We start from the raw sequence: 16249 nt of genomic DNA, 5'->3' as shown, positions 1-16249 counted from the left end.
GAATACAGAGCAGAACTGAGGCTGTTACATACATTGGCCTTAAAAGGACAGTAACATTGGCAGCCAGATGGATAAATAAATCAGTAAAAATGTAGGATATGGGCCCTTTAAAGAAGACCTAGTAAACGCTGCTTTATTCTAGTGAGAACATAATTGCTTCTCCCACTATTTTCTCAACCATGAGTAGAAAATAAGTGATGTGCCATGGCTCAGCCAGACCGCCTGTGTGAGTTTGTAAGGCAAACTATTGTGTCTATGATAGTTTGCCTGGCTAAACGTAGTTTATTAGTTGGATTCTCAGTGCATTTATCCGTGTGCTTTTAGTTGAGTCCCTTCATTGTGAGTTTTGTGTTCTCCCCTCTGTCTTTTCTGTCCCGTCCCGTAGTGCACGTGTCTTTCTCTGTGTCCAAACTCCACTGGGCTGTCCCTGTTTACTCTCTGCTTACAGTCACTCTAACATGCCATGATGTTTCCCTAAAATAGTCTTGCCAAACAAATAAACAACACAGAAACATGAGCCAAAGTGAAGAGCAAGCTTGCCAAACTCTGATCCCTCTGTCTCTAGCCCCCGCGTGTCGCGTCTCCTAAGGCCTTTCCCAGCATTCACACATACTGATCTTGACCGCAGGCCAGGTGGGCGGAGTCTATCACACCGTGATGTCACTGATGGACTCTGTAATGTCCGTGATGGGCAGCTGGAGCTGTAGGAAGAAAGAGGACTGTTGCCCGCAGTGTAGCTGTCTAATCTGCAGGAACCCTCGCTTTCTGTGAGGGGGGGAAAAAAAGAAAAAAAAAAAGAAAGAAAAAAAAAAGATGCAGAGGCAGTGAAAAACGAGTGCAGGGGAGGTGAAGCCGGGGTGTTTTTGTGAGTGAGTCTCACACAGGGCAGTGCTGCTGTCTCAAAGGCTGTCCCGCTGTCTCTCGCCCCCTTCCCTCCTACTCCTCCTCCTCCTCTTCTTCTCTCTCTCTCTCTCTGAACGCTGGCCCGACGGAGAGACAGCATGGTAATGCCAATCCGCTCTGGAACCTCACTCGCTCATACCATCCGTCACCACAACAACAAGCCAAAAGGGGTGGGCAGGGGGGCTCGGCTCACCAGAGAAGAAATGCCACTCAAAATTTGAAAGAAAATAAAAAATTAATGAACAACAACAGTAAAGACAGCAGTGGATTGATCTCTTAGGCCTTTCCTTGCTGACATTCTGTCTTTCTGTAGTGTAGTCTTGTGTTTTCTTCATAGCTAGCCCCTCTCTGACCCCCCCCCCCCCCTCGCCATTTCGTCTCTGGGTTCACTCCATGGCCATTTCTGTCTTTGCCACATCACTGTTGTCATGACGGCACATAACACCACCCTTAGTTCTGACTTTAAAACTTGTGTTTCTTCAGTTACGTCTGGAACAGGACTGTGTTTGTGTTACTGTAATGTGTAATAGCTCTACAGTACAATTCAAGCGTACAAAAACATGATGGGCATTATTTGAACGTCTAGTTCGGCAATATGTGATGCGACTAGGGATGTGCATGGCTGCTAATCACTATTGGAGTGTTCATTATGTTTGATCACGGGAAACGAAGCAAACACATCGATTACAATTCGAAGAAAAATCACATGCTATGTTATGTTGGTGCTTTGCTGCTTCCTGAGTTGTTAAGAACATGAGTGAATGTTCTTCTGCATGCTGCTAATTTTTTAGATGCAAAGAACCTTGTGGATCTGGCTTGTAGCAGAGCCGGTTTAAGAGCAGCCTGGCCGCTTCCTATTTCCTCCGTTATATACCCGCAAGCGAGTCCACAATGAATGGGAGTAAATGGAGCTCAACAGCTAAAAACGAAAAGTTAAAATAGTTTCTAATCACTCACCCAGAACTTTCCTTTAATTTTAGAAAAGTAGAAGGACGGATTTCACTAAAACTACAAAAAAAAAACTCCTTTTTTCTACAGCGGATGGGTTTTGGGCAGCAGGACACTAACATTACTGCCACTGAGTGCTGATTGGTTGGAGAGCGGAGCAGCTCATTGGCTGTTCGCACTCACAGACGTCATGAACGTACGTGAGGTGCAGTTTTAAACTCCTGTAACTCGACTTTAAAAGCTCTTAAAAATATAACAGCGGTGTTAAAATGTTTTATGCTGTTCTGTGTTCAGTAAATGAATCCTCAGTAGCTCAGATGATCCATCTTAACCCATTCATTTTGAACTAGAGCGCCCTCTAGCGTTTGAGAAACCTGGAAAGCGTTACAAAACGGTGATCTTCTCTGCAAGTTCTCTGCTTGTACCTCACTCACTCATGTTTAAGAAGACTGTCCACAAGGGGGAGCACTCTACTGGCACTCTAGTAACCCAAGTTAAAACTGTCCTCTGTTAGCTGAAAGGGCGGAGTCTGTTGAGCGCTGGAGACATGGGAGAAGTGTGTGTGCTTTCTAGGGCTTGTAGAGTACTACATGCTGGTGCTTCACATTAATGATACCAGTGCTGTTACCTAAAAAACGCCCTACATCCCGAGAAAAAAACCCAAAACAAAGCCCATTTTTTCTGCTACGGTGTCACAGATCTTCATCAAAACGTTGAAAGGGCGTAGACGTTGCCGCACGCCCTGCTTGGACGGAAACTCAAAGTTCTACGCTCTGGATTATGGCAATGGTCACGGTGTGGCCAGCTGTTCAGAGCTAGGCTCAGTATACATTTATAAGACGATTTGTTTTCACTTTTAAACCTTTTTCCCCGACTGTGATTACTTAATAAGTAGTCCAAGTAGAAAATGCACCTGCGAAATTGCCAGTGTAATTCCCACACGCTTTCAGAGTAACCGGAATTTTTGGGGAAAACTGCGAATCTGGCAACCGTGTATGACCCAGGAAGAGCTTGTGAGTGAAACACAATGCGTACGGAAAATGAGTAGTATTAATCTTAAAACCCTACAGCCGTTTTCAGACTTCTGTGTGGTTCTGGGATTTTCCATCCTGGCGTTTTTGCCGTGCAGGGCTAGGAAAACCAACAGTGCTGCAACATCCGTCACAGGTTTTTGTCGAGCGACTTGTTGCCCGGGCTGTAAATTGGCCTTTGTGGATACTTGTATATCAAAATGAGTCAGAATGCACATCCCTAGTTTCTTCTGTTTAGTATTGCCACTCTAATGTAAAATATGATTTAAAAAGCAAGAAATCTTTCATTTTGGGGGAATAATTGACCGTTTGATAAAGTTGTGACAAATCCTGCCTCCTTGCTGTTTCTGTGTCCATCACACGTTCAGCTCAGGCCACCTGTTAGTATCCAAAGCAGTTTTACAGACTAAAAGGTTCAGTCACACAAAAGAAACAGAGGCACACAGACGAGTAAATATGAAAACATTTCATTATTAAAAAAGCTAAACTGGCTTTTCAAGACGTGCCGACATGCATGTTTAGGAATTGACGAATTATGAATGTAACTAATCAAACAAAAGAGGAATCCTAGAACCCCGTTTTGATCATTTAGCCACCTGCCGGTAAAGCAACAGGTTTAGAGCTGCGTCTAATGATTATTTTCACTGATTAATCTAGAAATTAGCTGAAATTTCACTGATTAATCTAGAAATTAGCTGTTCGGTCTATAAAATGTCTGAAAATGGTGAAAAATGTCGATCAGTGTTTTCCAAAGCCCAAGATGACTCAGCTTGGTGTCACAGAGGAGTAAAGAAACCAGAAAATGTAACTTTTAAAGTTTTTTTTTTTTTTTTTTTTTTTTTGAAAAATAAAATTATTCGAATCGATTAATCGATTACCAAAAACAGTGGGCGATTAATTTAATAGCCGAAGACTAATTGATTAATCGATTCATTATTAATCAGCATCTTTATTTCTTGACTTATTTAGCCTGTGGTTACTTTTCATCTGCAGTGCAAGGTTAAATGTAGAACTTAGAACACGCCTAGAACAGAAACCACAACACGAATCCTAAAGCTGTATCAGAGCTGGTCAGCACACCATTATATTCTGAGGAGGGCTCGTCGTCTTTAATGAAACTTTAATGAAAATATGAAGGACACCATGCAAACGAGTACATTAATGTGTTTTTACTGCAGACGTGAGCCTGTACAGCCCTGCCCAATCTGACTGATTTATCATTGTCCTGTATTTATCCTTGGATATCACATTAAATGAGTGTTGGCATTAACAGTATATTGTGTGTAGTTTATTTTACTGTAGAGCTAAAAATATATCGTTGCTGTCGGGAGAAAACCTTGTATCTCCATTTTTGGCATTTTTAGTTTTTGACATAATTTGAAAGCATCTTTTACTTTTTACATTGTTTGTAAATTTTATGATGAACGGCCTAAAAGAAATGACCCAAAATGACATGGGAAAAATTCTGGTTCCATTGACTTACATTGAAAGTGAAGTATGTTTTCTCCTTCTCCTGTAAAGTTATTATTTTGGAGATACGAGGTTTTCCTCCGACAGCAGCGATATATGCCTCCACCTTTTTCAGCTTCAGGAATACCATAAAAACAGAAGAGCACGTGACTGAATTAGCGTTCTTCTCTGCCACCTTTCTGCTGTTTCTCAAGGCCTCAGCACTTCTTGCGAAACAAAATTCTCGCAGGTCGCACGAAGGCATTTTCCTGCGAGCTCGGTTTCGTGTTGCCTGTTGCGGCTGCTCCTCGTGACGCTGGGACGTTTTCTGATAAGTTTCATGACGGCCGGAAAACGATTCTTCCGCTGCTCTAACTCTGACGCCGTTTGAGCTCAGAATGCTGCCGCCGTTTAAGGTGGAACGGGAAAGTTCCAACAAGAAGCTGGTGAAGAGGAAGCCAACTTCAGCCTCGTCCTTTCGTGATCCTAAATATAAGACGACCTGTAAGTTTTGGTGCCCAGTGCTAGTTAGTATTACCAACTCACGGACTCAGCGTCTTCCATTCAGGAGATCTTCATTCTTTATATAACAAACTTGCATTTCACAGCAAAATATTAGTGTGTCTGAAAAAGCCGAAGCTCCTCAAAGTTTAACAGCACACCTCGTTTTCTACCGACCAGTCGGAGGCTTTGCCGCGTAGCGTCTTCGTCCCAGGAGTTCACCCAGCCGGCCTGTGCACGACACTCCGAGCGAAGCCTCCCTGCGACGTCTGCGGTTGTTCGTTTTCTCCGCAATTACGTCACATTGTTCGCTGAAGCCAGGCGAACGTCGTCTCCGCAAGAAGTCTGCTGAGGCCTTTAGTCTAATAACTCAGCCCAATTTACTGCCACCGCCGTTCTCACTGCAGGTTTGTTTTGGGAGGTTTAAGTAGGTGTTTTAAAGAGTTTCCCTTCACCTTACAGAATAAATCGCACTTAGACTGTTTTGATTCTCTGAGAGGCACCAGTCACTATTTTGCAAAAGGTCAATTGCTCCGTTTTCCTCGTTTTCTTACTTATTAAGCGTTTTTGGGGATTTTTGTTATGGTTAGGCTTTATGTACTTAATACCATCTTCACATTCTCACTGCATGGCAAGCTCCATCCGACTGGTTCTCATTGTGTTGTGATGTGCACTCATCTCTACAGCTACACTCAGAACCATGATTTGCTCCCAATGGCCTCCTCTGCTTTCATGAGAGCTTCCCGGCTCCGTCATGAAAGGCTGGCGCAATTTCTCAAACTTATTTGTTCGTTTGTTTATCTTCGTCTGAATCTGACCTGCTTTGTTTGTCTGGGTTCTTTGTTGTAGTTGGGAAAGGTCGCCACGTGCTGGTGGTTGTGGACCTGAGTGTAACACGCTGTAGTGCTCACTCGTTTATCTGCATGCGTTCTTTCCGTCCGTCCTCTTCTGTTCTTCGCCAAACCGGTCATGCACAGTGCGTTCTCATGGTGGTCACTACTTTCTTCATCTCTCTCTCGTCTCACGCTCACTCACTCTCTCTCTTCCGTTGCTGTATCTACTCATCACTAAGTTTCAACTCACTGTCAGTGCCTGACTGTGTCCACTGTGTTTTTGTTCAGTTCTTCACTCTCTCTCTCTTTCTCCCTCCACAGATTCACCCACTAGTGATTCAGCTAAATCTAAGGTGAGTGCAAGTCTTGGCCAGAAGCTCTCTGATAGTGAGTTAGACACAGTGGGGTGAGTTAGACCACTTTAAATCCACCCTCCCCACACCCAGTGCAGCGCTTCATACTGAACCTCACCGAACCTGCAGGTCTGCTTCGACAGAAGGATCAGAGTCCATTTATTTATTCATTCATTCATTTATTTATTTATTTATTTATAATGACATGCATCATTTGGTGAATGAATTGTGCCACATCTTGGCTTGTCTTACCTGCTCTGGTGAAGAAGGATGCTGCTTCTGGAGGGGGTCACATTGTACTTTGTGTTTTTGCATCCAATGCACCATTTATGTGGTAGGTTAGTGTAGTGGGTAACCCCTCTGCCTTCTACGCTGTAGACTGGGGTTCAATCCCCACCTGGGTAAACACCCTACACTATACCAATAAGGGTCCTTGGGCAAGACTCCTAACATCGCCTTCACCTGCCTGTGTAAAATGACCAAATTGTAAGTCGCTCTGGATAAGAGAGTCAGCCAAACGCCATAAATGTAAATGTAAATATTCCATGAATGCATTTTAGTGCAACGCTCCAGGCGCTCTAGGTTGAAAAACGCTGACTTGAAGCAGTTTTTTTTTCTGTGCTGACCAGCAGGATGAATGGGACGGCAGGTTGCTGTTGTAAAGATGGAGATCCGTGGCTTCTGTTGCTAAAAACCTGAATCCAGAAATGATCGTGATATTAGTCATACAGACTGAGGCCAGATAAACTTACTAACCTGCTTAACCTGCCAAAAATGTATATCACGGTGTAATTAAAATGTCGGTTTCGGTAAACATAGCAGTACACGATTAAAGCTGTTTTTAGACGATTAAGTAGAGCTGAAATTCATCACAATTTGAAAAAGTGCAGCTTTTAAATTGTAAGAGCAGCATTTTTATTATATAATACATTATCAACAAAAAATGGAGAAAAAAAAAGAATAACACTGAGCTTGTAAGCTGCCTGTGGATGAGTTAGACCATGACCATGAGTATATGTGACATCACAACCATCACAACACTCAGTGTTCAAGCTTCGTGCCAAAAGAAGTGGATTTTCTGCTCTTCTTGGGCACGAAAACAAGCTTGGAAATGAGTTTATACAAATTCACTGCATTTAAATCTCGACCGCAATATTGGTCAGAAAAATCCCCACAAACCGTTCAGCCCTATAAGCAAACCTGCTTTTGTAGGTGTTTTTGTAAGTGACCTATTATTTTGAGATGTATCGTCACTTTTTAACAGCCAGAATCTGAAATGTTTATATTGTGCAAAACACTAAAACCTAAACTGAACACTGATAAACTTGCGTCACTTTTATCTTCTAACACTGGCCTCAAACGCCCAGTAAAAACTGTGCTCAGTGTTGTCATGATCCACCACCCAATGAGTACCTGCTCTGTGAGGGTCCATGGGGGTCCTGACCACTGAAGAACAGGGTAACAGAGTATCAGAGAAACAGATGGACTACAGTCTGTAACTGTAGAACTACAGAGTGCAGCTATACAGTAAGTGGAGCTGATAAAGTGGACAGTGTAGAAACAAGGAGGTGGTCTTAATGTGACGCCTGATCAGTGTGTGTGTATATATCCACTCTAGTTATGTAAGGACAAAGCATTTGATATCCAAGTTAAGCTGGCCTACGTTTGGGAACACATACGTGTTCACACAGTTCAGCGCAGCTGGTTTTACCATTTCAGTGGACAACACTTTTCCAAGGAGTTGCCCACCTTTACTTTAACAATACAAGCCATTCTAAGGTTGGTACTGATGTAGTCGTTGGATTCTGGATTCTTTGAAGCGCATATAAATTGGTTTTACATTAAAGTGGTTTTTATTGTAGAGCTGTTTTGAAAATCTCCTGACGCTACACGTCAGACGAAAACAATCAGCTGCGACTGGTTATTTTGCTTGGTAGTCAGGGAAGCTATGAAACGCTCCAGGTTCTCTGACGACAGGTATAAATCTGGCTTCTGAGTCAACAGAAACAGAACGCCTGTAGTCAGACACCGTCTATCTAATCAGTGGCAGATCACATTTTATAAGTGGAAACAGCACCGTGCAGTGCAAATAACGCCTTGTTGACCCTTCGTCGGATACGCAATATGACCCCTTCTCTCCTCGCTGTGTATACATTGCTGTCATCTTCAACCTTCCTAGCTTTGGGCAAGGAATCATGCAGCTTTCTCCTGTGTTCCCATTGCTGTTGCTGGTTTTGCTACTTTGAGGCTCTCTCTCTTTTTGACTTTGTCTGATTTCAGAGCAGCAGGCGTGGTGCTGCAGTTCCACCTGCCTGGTCAGCGGTTAGGCCTTTGGTTTACTGCTCTTACTGCTGCTACAGCTCTCAGTACTGGTATTGAATTAACTGGTTTCTCACCTGTCTCTGCCTTTATCTTTATCATGTCTCTCTCTCTCTCTACCTCTTTTCCCTCTCTCTCTGCAGGGCTCCTGGGGGTCGGGGAGGGATCAGTGCAGCCGCGAGCTGGTCTCCTCAATCTTTGCTGCGGCCAATCGCAAACGAAGGAAGCACAAGGAGAAGCTGCAGCCTAGCAGCTCTGACGATGACCTGGATGGAGTCTTTCCTAAGAAAGAACTTGCTGTCCAAGGGCAAGAGGAGGCCGAAGGGGACGCAAGCCCTGTACCAGCTGTAGAGCCGTATCATGGAAAAGAAGATGCCACGACGACGCCCAAGAGCCGAAAAGAACACAGGAACTCCTTCTTCATGAGAGACAAGCCTTCAGCCTCTCCAAGACACTCAGTCTCACCCAAGCCTGGCTGCCGGACTGCGGCGCATCCTAAAAGCTCCCTGTCCGATCCCCCTTCTCAGATGGATGAGGCTACCTCAGACTTGGGTACCATGAGTTCTGGAGCTTCCGTTCCCAGAAGCAGGCCCAGGAGGTGGGGTACAGCAACCCCGTCTGCCATGGAGCTTTCTCCAGCAGGGCCTACTGGAGCCTCAGCCACTGCCGAAGTGAGCTCCATCACATCAGACTATTCCACCACCTCCTCCAACACCTTCCTGACGGGGGCGGAGTCGAGCGCGCTGAGCCCGGAGGTGCAGTCAATGACTGAGAGTCGCGCCGGAGACGAGGCCGACGATGAACGAAGTGAGCTGGTCAGTGAGGGACGACCGATGGAAACAGACAGCGAGAGTGACTTCCCCGTTTTCACCAGTGGGGGCGCAGTAACCCCTGCTGTGGACTGCTGTGGACACAAAACTGAGCCTTCTGCAGCTACGGAAAAAGCAGAAAGCCGCCGCCTTCTGCCTTCCCATAGGCTGATTGAGTGCGACTCGCTGTCCAGGAGGCGGTCAGTGAGGCAAAAGACAGACAGTGAGTCCTCAGTGGAGGGAGCTGGAGCTGGAGTTGGAACTGGAACTGGGAGCCGGAGTGAACCGAACCGCCTGTCCCGTGTCCTTGAGGCCATGAAGAAAGGCCGTTCTACTGGAAGCTTGAGCTCGTCCTCGTCTCGCAGCGAATCGGATCGCCACGAGCCATCCAGGCGACTCAGAATCACAGAGAGGCTGAAGTCCCGCCTCCGCTTGTCCGCTGATGATATGTTCGGAATAGGAGAGCGGAAGAGCCGCACGTCTGACGACTCAAAAAAGAAAAGTATCCGCCGGCGCCACACCATGGGCGGGCAGAGGGATTTCGGGGAGCTGGCAGTTATTAACGACTGGCGTGAGCAGGGTGGGGGCGATCAGGGGGCTGAACTACCTGCTGCTGATCAGCTCAAACCCCAAGAAATCTCAATCCGGGACTGGATAGCCCGCGAGCGCTGGAAGGGTGGGGGTTCCCGGGGTAGCAAAGAAACAGACAGGCTAGTGGTGTCAGAGGTTAAGTCTGGGGCTGGTGAGGAGCCAAATCACTCAGTTTCTACTCCACTTCACTTAGTTTCTACCCCTAGTCATCCTGTTTCAACCCCAAACCCCCAGTCGAGCACGGAGCAGGTGAATGGGGGCGGACCGCAGGCCAAAGGCAAAACCAGCCTCAACCTGGGCTCTGATACACACCCACACAAACTATCCGGGGCACAAGTCGTCCGCTCCCGATTCTACCAGTGTCTATGAAACGACAACAGTCGTCTGTCTGTCAGGGTGGGTGTGTGTGTGTGCGTGTGTGTGTGTGCGTGTGTGTGTGTCTCTGTCCCTGGTCCTGACTCTGGAGATCCCTGCCCTGCACATTTTAGAGCTTTCCCTGCTAATTAATAAGCTCTTCATGAGTTGAACTGGGTGTTTAATATGTTCACACTGCAGGTAACTGTGGCATAAACCAGGTGTTTTCTTCAAATGAGACACAGATTTGGTTTTAATGTGACATTTTTAATTCCAGTTTGCGCCTCTTTCATACATAGCACTGAAATCCTGTACGTATCCGAGACGCGGCAACAGGACCTCAGTCTGATCTGGCAGATGGAATTCATTCAAACGCCGTATGTAAAAGTTATAGCTCCCCTGGTCAAAAGACATGTTCTCTTGAATTTCGAGGGGGAAAATAAGTTAAATAAACAATTGCCGTTTAATTACTGAACTTACCATATTAATAAATTAAGAGGCCCTTATTAGACCCACAACCGGGGAAATTCCACCTCCACATTTAACCATCTGTGAAGTGAAACACCACATACACTCTAGTGAACACACACACTAGGGGGCAGTGAGCACACTTGCCCGGAGCGGTGGGCAGCCCTATCCACGGCGCCTGGGGAGCAGTTGGGGGTTAGGTGTCTTGCTCAAGGACACCTCAGTCATGTGCTGTCGGCTCTGGGGATCAAACCGGTGACCTTCCGGTCACGAGGCTGGTAGGCTGGTTCCCTAACCTCCAGCCCATGACTGCCCCAATATTGGGGGGGGGGGGGGGCTCATGCAGGTCGGGTCAGGAGTGTGGTCAGTTCAGGCTTGGAGCAGGGAAGATATTAAAATGTGCAGGACAGGGCCACTCCAGGACCAGGGCCTATATTTACAGAACTCTGGGATCGCTTTATGCCCTTTATACAGTACATAATAGGACCTCAAAGACTGGACAGACCTGTATTTATCAGGCATCTCAGATTAAAAATACTGATCAGTTGTGGAAAGTAGGGGCAGTCGTGGGTCTGGAGGTCAGGGAACCGGCCCTGTGACCGGTCGCCGGTTCGATCCCCAGAGCCCACAATATGTGACTGAGGTGCTCTTGAGCAAGACACCTAACCCCCAACTGCTCCCCAGGTGCTGCGGATAGGGCTGCCCACCGCTCCGGGCAGGTGTGCTCACTGCCCCCTAGTGTGTGTGTGGTGTTCCACTTCACGGATGGGTCAAAATGCGGAGATGAAATTTCCCCGTTGTGGGACTAATAAGGTTCTCTTAATCTTAAAAAAATAAAAATAAAAAACTCCGCAGACGCTCAGACGCTCACTGTAGCCTCAGTTCTTGAAATGATGGAAACATTTTGAAGCCAAAGTGAAACGTGTAACTAAACTATAATAGAATTCATTGCGTCCGATTGTGAACCTTCTTCGTGGTGCGAACTGTAACATACTGTAATCATTTTAGCGAATCATTTAGTTTATCGAATGTAAACTTTTAATTTGTCGGCTCAGTTTCGTCTTATTGAAAGCAAATTTCATCAGTAATAAGTTTCTTGTTTAGTACATCGATTCAAAAGCATAAATAAATTAAAAATAAACCAAAAAAAAAAAAAAAAAACTGCTTCGTTTTTCATCCTGGAGTTTGTCTTCATTGGATTTTATGTAAAAGGCTTAAAACTGATCCCAGATCTGCGTTTAAGTTGCTAAACGTGGGCCAGAGCTTGGAAGTAACCGAGTGAATGAAACGGAGTGAATGAATGTTCCTAGAATGGGTAATGCACAATATTTTATTCTTTTAATCCCCCCCCTCTTATTTTTAAACAAAGTATATATAAATATATACATATATATAAATCTAAATTGTATATATCTTTATGTGTATAGGCTCATAAGAAGAATAACTGGAGTAAAATGTATCAAGCTCACTTTAACAGACTGGAATAGACGCCGTAGCCGAGCTCTTCTCTCGAAACCCCAGTAAATATGAAGTTGCTCCAGCTTTAGGAGACTATATGAATGATGTCGTTTACCTTCGCTTTCTTGACCGACAAGAGAAGCATCTCTCCTGTCTTGGACGCTAGAGCATCTGAGTGACCGTTACTGAAGAACACTAACCTTAATAGGAATGACAGACGAAATAAACCTGTTCCTGTTACTCATATGAAGAATGTATATGCTTGCTGTGCTGTCGTACTAACAAACAGGTAGTTGCTTGTTACTGAAACCTAAGTGTACATATTTTTTCAGTACTTGAGATGTTATTGTTTTTTTTTTTATATGATTATTCTGAAGTCAAGTCCGTGCCTGGGCTTTTTTCTGTGCTGTGTGCTGTGGGAAGCTTTTTTTTTTACAGTGCGCCGGAGCAGCCAGACGTTAAAATGGACAAAGCGAGAATGAAGTTGTTTTATATTTCTATAGGACTTTGGGTAGCAGGTGCTTTAAGCACCGCCGCTCGGTCCTTTATACCGGTACCACACCAACTGTCACCAACCTTCTGCATAACTGGAGGGCAGGCGTGGCGGGACGAGCCGTCGGATCACGCAGAGCCATGTTCGCTTACAAAGAAGTGCCTCGTTCAGCTGATCTCGGGAACAGGAAAGGGTGCCATTATTTTCTTGCTGTCCGTTACTGATATGGAAGAAAGTCGTGAAGGACCGAAGACTCCGTTGGAAATAATTCTACATTTTTATACAAAACGATGCATCCCACAAACAGTGCTTCCACTACTTAAGCCTTCCAGTCGTCTTACGGGCTCCCACTGGTCCACTATGTATTATTTTTACACTCACTTTGGAGTTTTATTTAGGTGGTAAATTAACTGTATATGTATATATATATGTTTTTTTTTTTGTTTGTTTTTGTTTATTTTTTCTGTTCCCTTGGTCCAGAGTTGAATGCGACCAGTGCAGAGACCTGTGGGAGGTTGGCGAGGCTGGGACAGTGTGCATGACGTCGTGCTTCTGTAAGCAAGTTCCATCTTGCCTGTATGACCACCAAATGCATCGCAAAAAGGAAGAAAAGAACACTGGAAATAAATCGTCTTTTTACGAGAGTGTTTCCATTATCGCTTTCTTTACGGCAGGTCTGCTTACGCTGGTATTTGTTTCTCCGTTTCATGTTCAGAAGCCTCTGAATGCTGTGAATGCTGTTTCTTCGACTTCATGTCTTACAGCTAAGGCCCAATCCCAGTTCTTATTTTTGCCCCTTAGAAATGAGCTACAGGGGGCAGTGGTTGAGATCTTCCCTCTGAAATGAGACCCTCAAATAAAAAGAGCATCTCTTCATTATCAGCTACCAGCGCCGCTCTGCAGGGACAGCAGAGGAGGGGAAAGTTCAGCTCCTCACTGCTGGGCTTTAGCTACATTTAGGGATCATACGCCTTCAAAGAGGGGGGCAATTATTTATTATCACCCTCCACTGATTCTTCAATGATGTGAAGCTGATTCTCCAGATTCTTGTTCAGATTTTCCCGTTCCACCTTAAACGGTGCAGCAGTTACATTCTGGTGCTTCAGGTGGCAGAACTGCTGGACTGTTTAAGGTGGAACGGGAAAGTTGGCTAGATAGCTACAGAGATATCAGCAATACTGCTAGGGATTGTTTATGCTTGTTATGAAGAAAATGACCGTAATCCATTGAAACAGCCTTAAATTGAGGTAATATAATGGTTATCGTAAGTTTTTACCGAGAAAATTCTCACATTTGCAGGTTTTTTTGGTCTCTTGTTCGACCGTCTTGTCTGGGTTTTTTCTCATACCTCTGTTTGGGGTGAGTCTGAAAAACTTCCGTTTGGAGGGTCATGTAGCCCCAACGCTTTGCCCTGCCTCTCTATCTCAACAAAAATCAGGACACCTTACCCCCAGACCTGAACACACAAAACGGAAGGCTAAGAGGTGGAGAGGGGTGAAATGGGACTGGAGAGGGGTGAAAGGGGACTGGAGAGGGGTGAAAGGGGACTGGAGGGGGGGGTGAAATGCGACTGGAGGGGGGGTGAAATGGGACTGGAGAGGGGTGAAAGGGGACTGGAGAGGGGTGAAATGGGACTGGAGAGGGGTAAAATGGGACTGGAGAGGGGTGAAAGGGGACTGGAGAGGGGTGAAAGGGGACTGGAGAGGGGTGAAATGGGACTGGAGAGGGGTAAAATGGGACTGGAGAGGGGTGAAAGGGGACTGGAGAGGGGTGAAATGGGACTGGAGAGGGGTGAAATGGGACTGGAGAGGGGTGAAAGGGGACTGGAGAGGGGTAAAATGGGACTGGAGAGGGGTGAAAGGGGACTGGAGAGGGGTGAAAGGGGACTGGAGAGGGGTGAAAGGGGACTGGAGAGGGGTGAAATGGGATGAAATGGGACTGGAGAGGGTGAAATGGGACTGGAGAGGGGTGAAAGGGGACTGGAGAGGGGTGAAAGGGGACTGGAGAGGGGTGAAAGGGGACTGGAGAGGGGTGAAAGGGGACTGGAGAGGGATAAAATGGGACTGGAGAGGGGTGAAAGGGGACTGGAGAGGGGTGAAAGGGGACTGGAGAGGGTGAAATGGGACTGGAGAGGGGTAAAATGGGACTGGAGAGGGGTGAAAGGGGACTGGAGAGGGGTGAAAGGGGACTGGAGAGGGGTGAAAGGGGACTGGAGAGGGATAAAATGGGACTGGAGAGGGGTGAAAGGGGACTGGAGAGGGGTGAAAGGGGACTGGAGAGGGGTGAAAGGGGACTGGAGAGGGATAAAATGGGACTGGAGAGGGGTGAAAGGGGACTGGAGAGGGATAAAATGGGACTGGAGAGGGGTGAAATGGGACTGGAGAGGGGTGAAAGGGGACTGGAGAGGGGTGAAAGGGGACTGGAGAGGGGTGAAAGGGGACTGGAGAGGGGTGAAAGGGGACTGGAGAGGGGTGAAATGGGACTGGAGAGGGGTAAAATGGGACTGGAGAGGGGTGAAATGGGACTGGAGAGGGGTGAAATGGGACTGGAGAGGGGTAAAATGGGACTGGAGAGGGGTGAAAGGGGACTGGAGAGGGGTGAAATGGGACTGGAGAGGGGTGAAATGCGACTGGAGAGGGGTGAAATGCGACTGGAGGGGGGTGAAATGGGACTGGAGAGGGGTGAAAGGGGACTGGAGAGGGTGAAATGGGACTGGAGAGGGGTGAAAGGGGACTGGAGAGGGGTGAAATGGGACTGGAGGGGGGTGAAAGGGGACTGGAGAGGGGTGAAAGGGGACTGGAGAGGGGTGAAAGGGGACTGCAGAGGGGTGAAAGGGGACTGGAGAGGGGTGAAAGGGGACTGGAGAGGGGTGAAAGGGGACTGGAGGGGGGGGTGAAATGCGACTGGAGGGGGGGTGAAATGGGACTGGAGAGGGGTGAAAGGGGACTGGAGGGGGGGGGGTGAAATGCGACTGGAGGGGGGGGGGTGAAATGCGACTGGAGGGGGGTAAAATGGGACCTAGAAGCGACACTGCTGGTGCTCAGTCTGTCCCAGCTTAGCGAATCTCAGAATCACTAACTATTGTGAAGCACGTCGTGCATCAAGAAATATCTTCAGCTTTCGTGACATAATTCTGTCAAATCGCCCACCTTGAGTTTAAAGCCCCCAGCATTGGGCTGTGGAGCAGGTTTCTCTGGAGTGATGGAGCTCCATCCCATAGCGTTGGGATGAGTTTGTGATCCAGAACTGACCATCCAACATCAGTACCTGACCTCACTAATGCTCAATCAGCTCCTCACAGCAAAACATCTAGTTTAAAGCCTTCCCAGAAGAGCAGAGGTTGTTACTGCAGCACAAACACCCTATTAATTACCCTTTTCAGAAGAAACGCTGGAGAGGCAGGTGTCTGCAGTCACATGAAGTTTAAATGGAGGAAATTAGAAGTTTGGCTTGTGAATCAATGAATCAGCCATTTGATTCTTTCAAAGGATCCGTTCTAAAGAGTTGGTTCAGAACAAATGAGACCGTATTAGTGCACCTTCCTGCCTATTAAGGGGCTACATGTGGGGTGTAGGGGCGAGTTTCTCCTTTCCTTCTCTTTCTGGGAGCTGTATGATGTGTCCGAATGGCCACTGTTGACTTTAATGCTGAAATGCTAACTTAATATCTCAAAATAATGTCTAATTTTCCCAAGATTTTGAGATACTGTGTCAAAAACCATAGTAACCCTGATGGAAAG

General features: G+C 46.4%; 1 protein-coding gene across 4 annotated transcripts in view; it reads left to right on the top strand.

Annotated features, from left to right (window-relative positions):
- The window catches only part of LOC108432080 (rho GTPase-activating protein 21), a 218291-nt gene extending 205139 nt beyond the window's left edge, over positions 1–13152 (top strand). For 3 of the 4 annotated variants that reach the window (XM_017705689.2, XM_037536773.1, XM_017705679.2), the window contains 2 exons: positions 5987–6018; positions 8481–10669. In XM_017705689.2, the coding sequence (XP_017561178.1) occupies positions 5987–6018; positions 8481–10106 (1658 nt within the window). In that variant the 3' untranslated portion in view covers positions 10107–10669. Of the gene's footprint in view, positions 1–5986; positions 6019–8480; positions 10670–11986 lie in introns of those variants that run through there. The other variant, XM_017705672.2, reaches the window with a different exon arrangement.
- The last annotated feature ends 3097 nt before the right edge of the window (positions 13153–16249 follow it).

The sequence above is a fragment of the Pygocentrus nattereri genome, chromosome 3 (genome assembly GCF_015220715.1).
Source record: "Pygocentrus nattereri isolate fPygNat1 chromosome 3, fPygNat1.pri, whole genome shotgun sequence".
NCBI lineage: Eukaryota > Metazoa > Chordata > Actinopteri > Characiformes > Serrasalmidae > Pygocentrus > Pygocentrus nattereri.
This window is presented reverse-complemented; position numbering and strand designations above follow the sequence as displayed.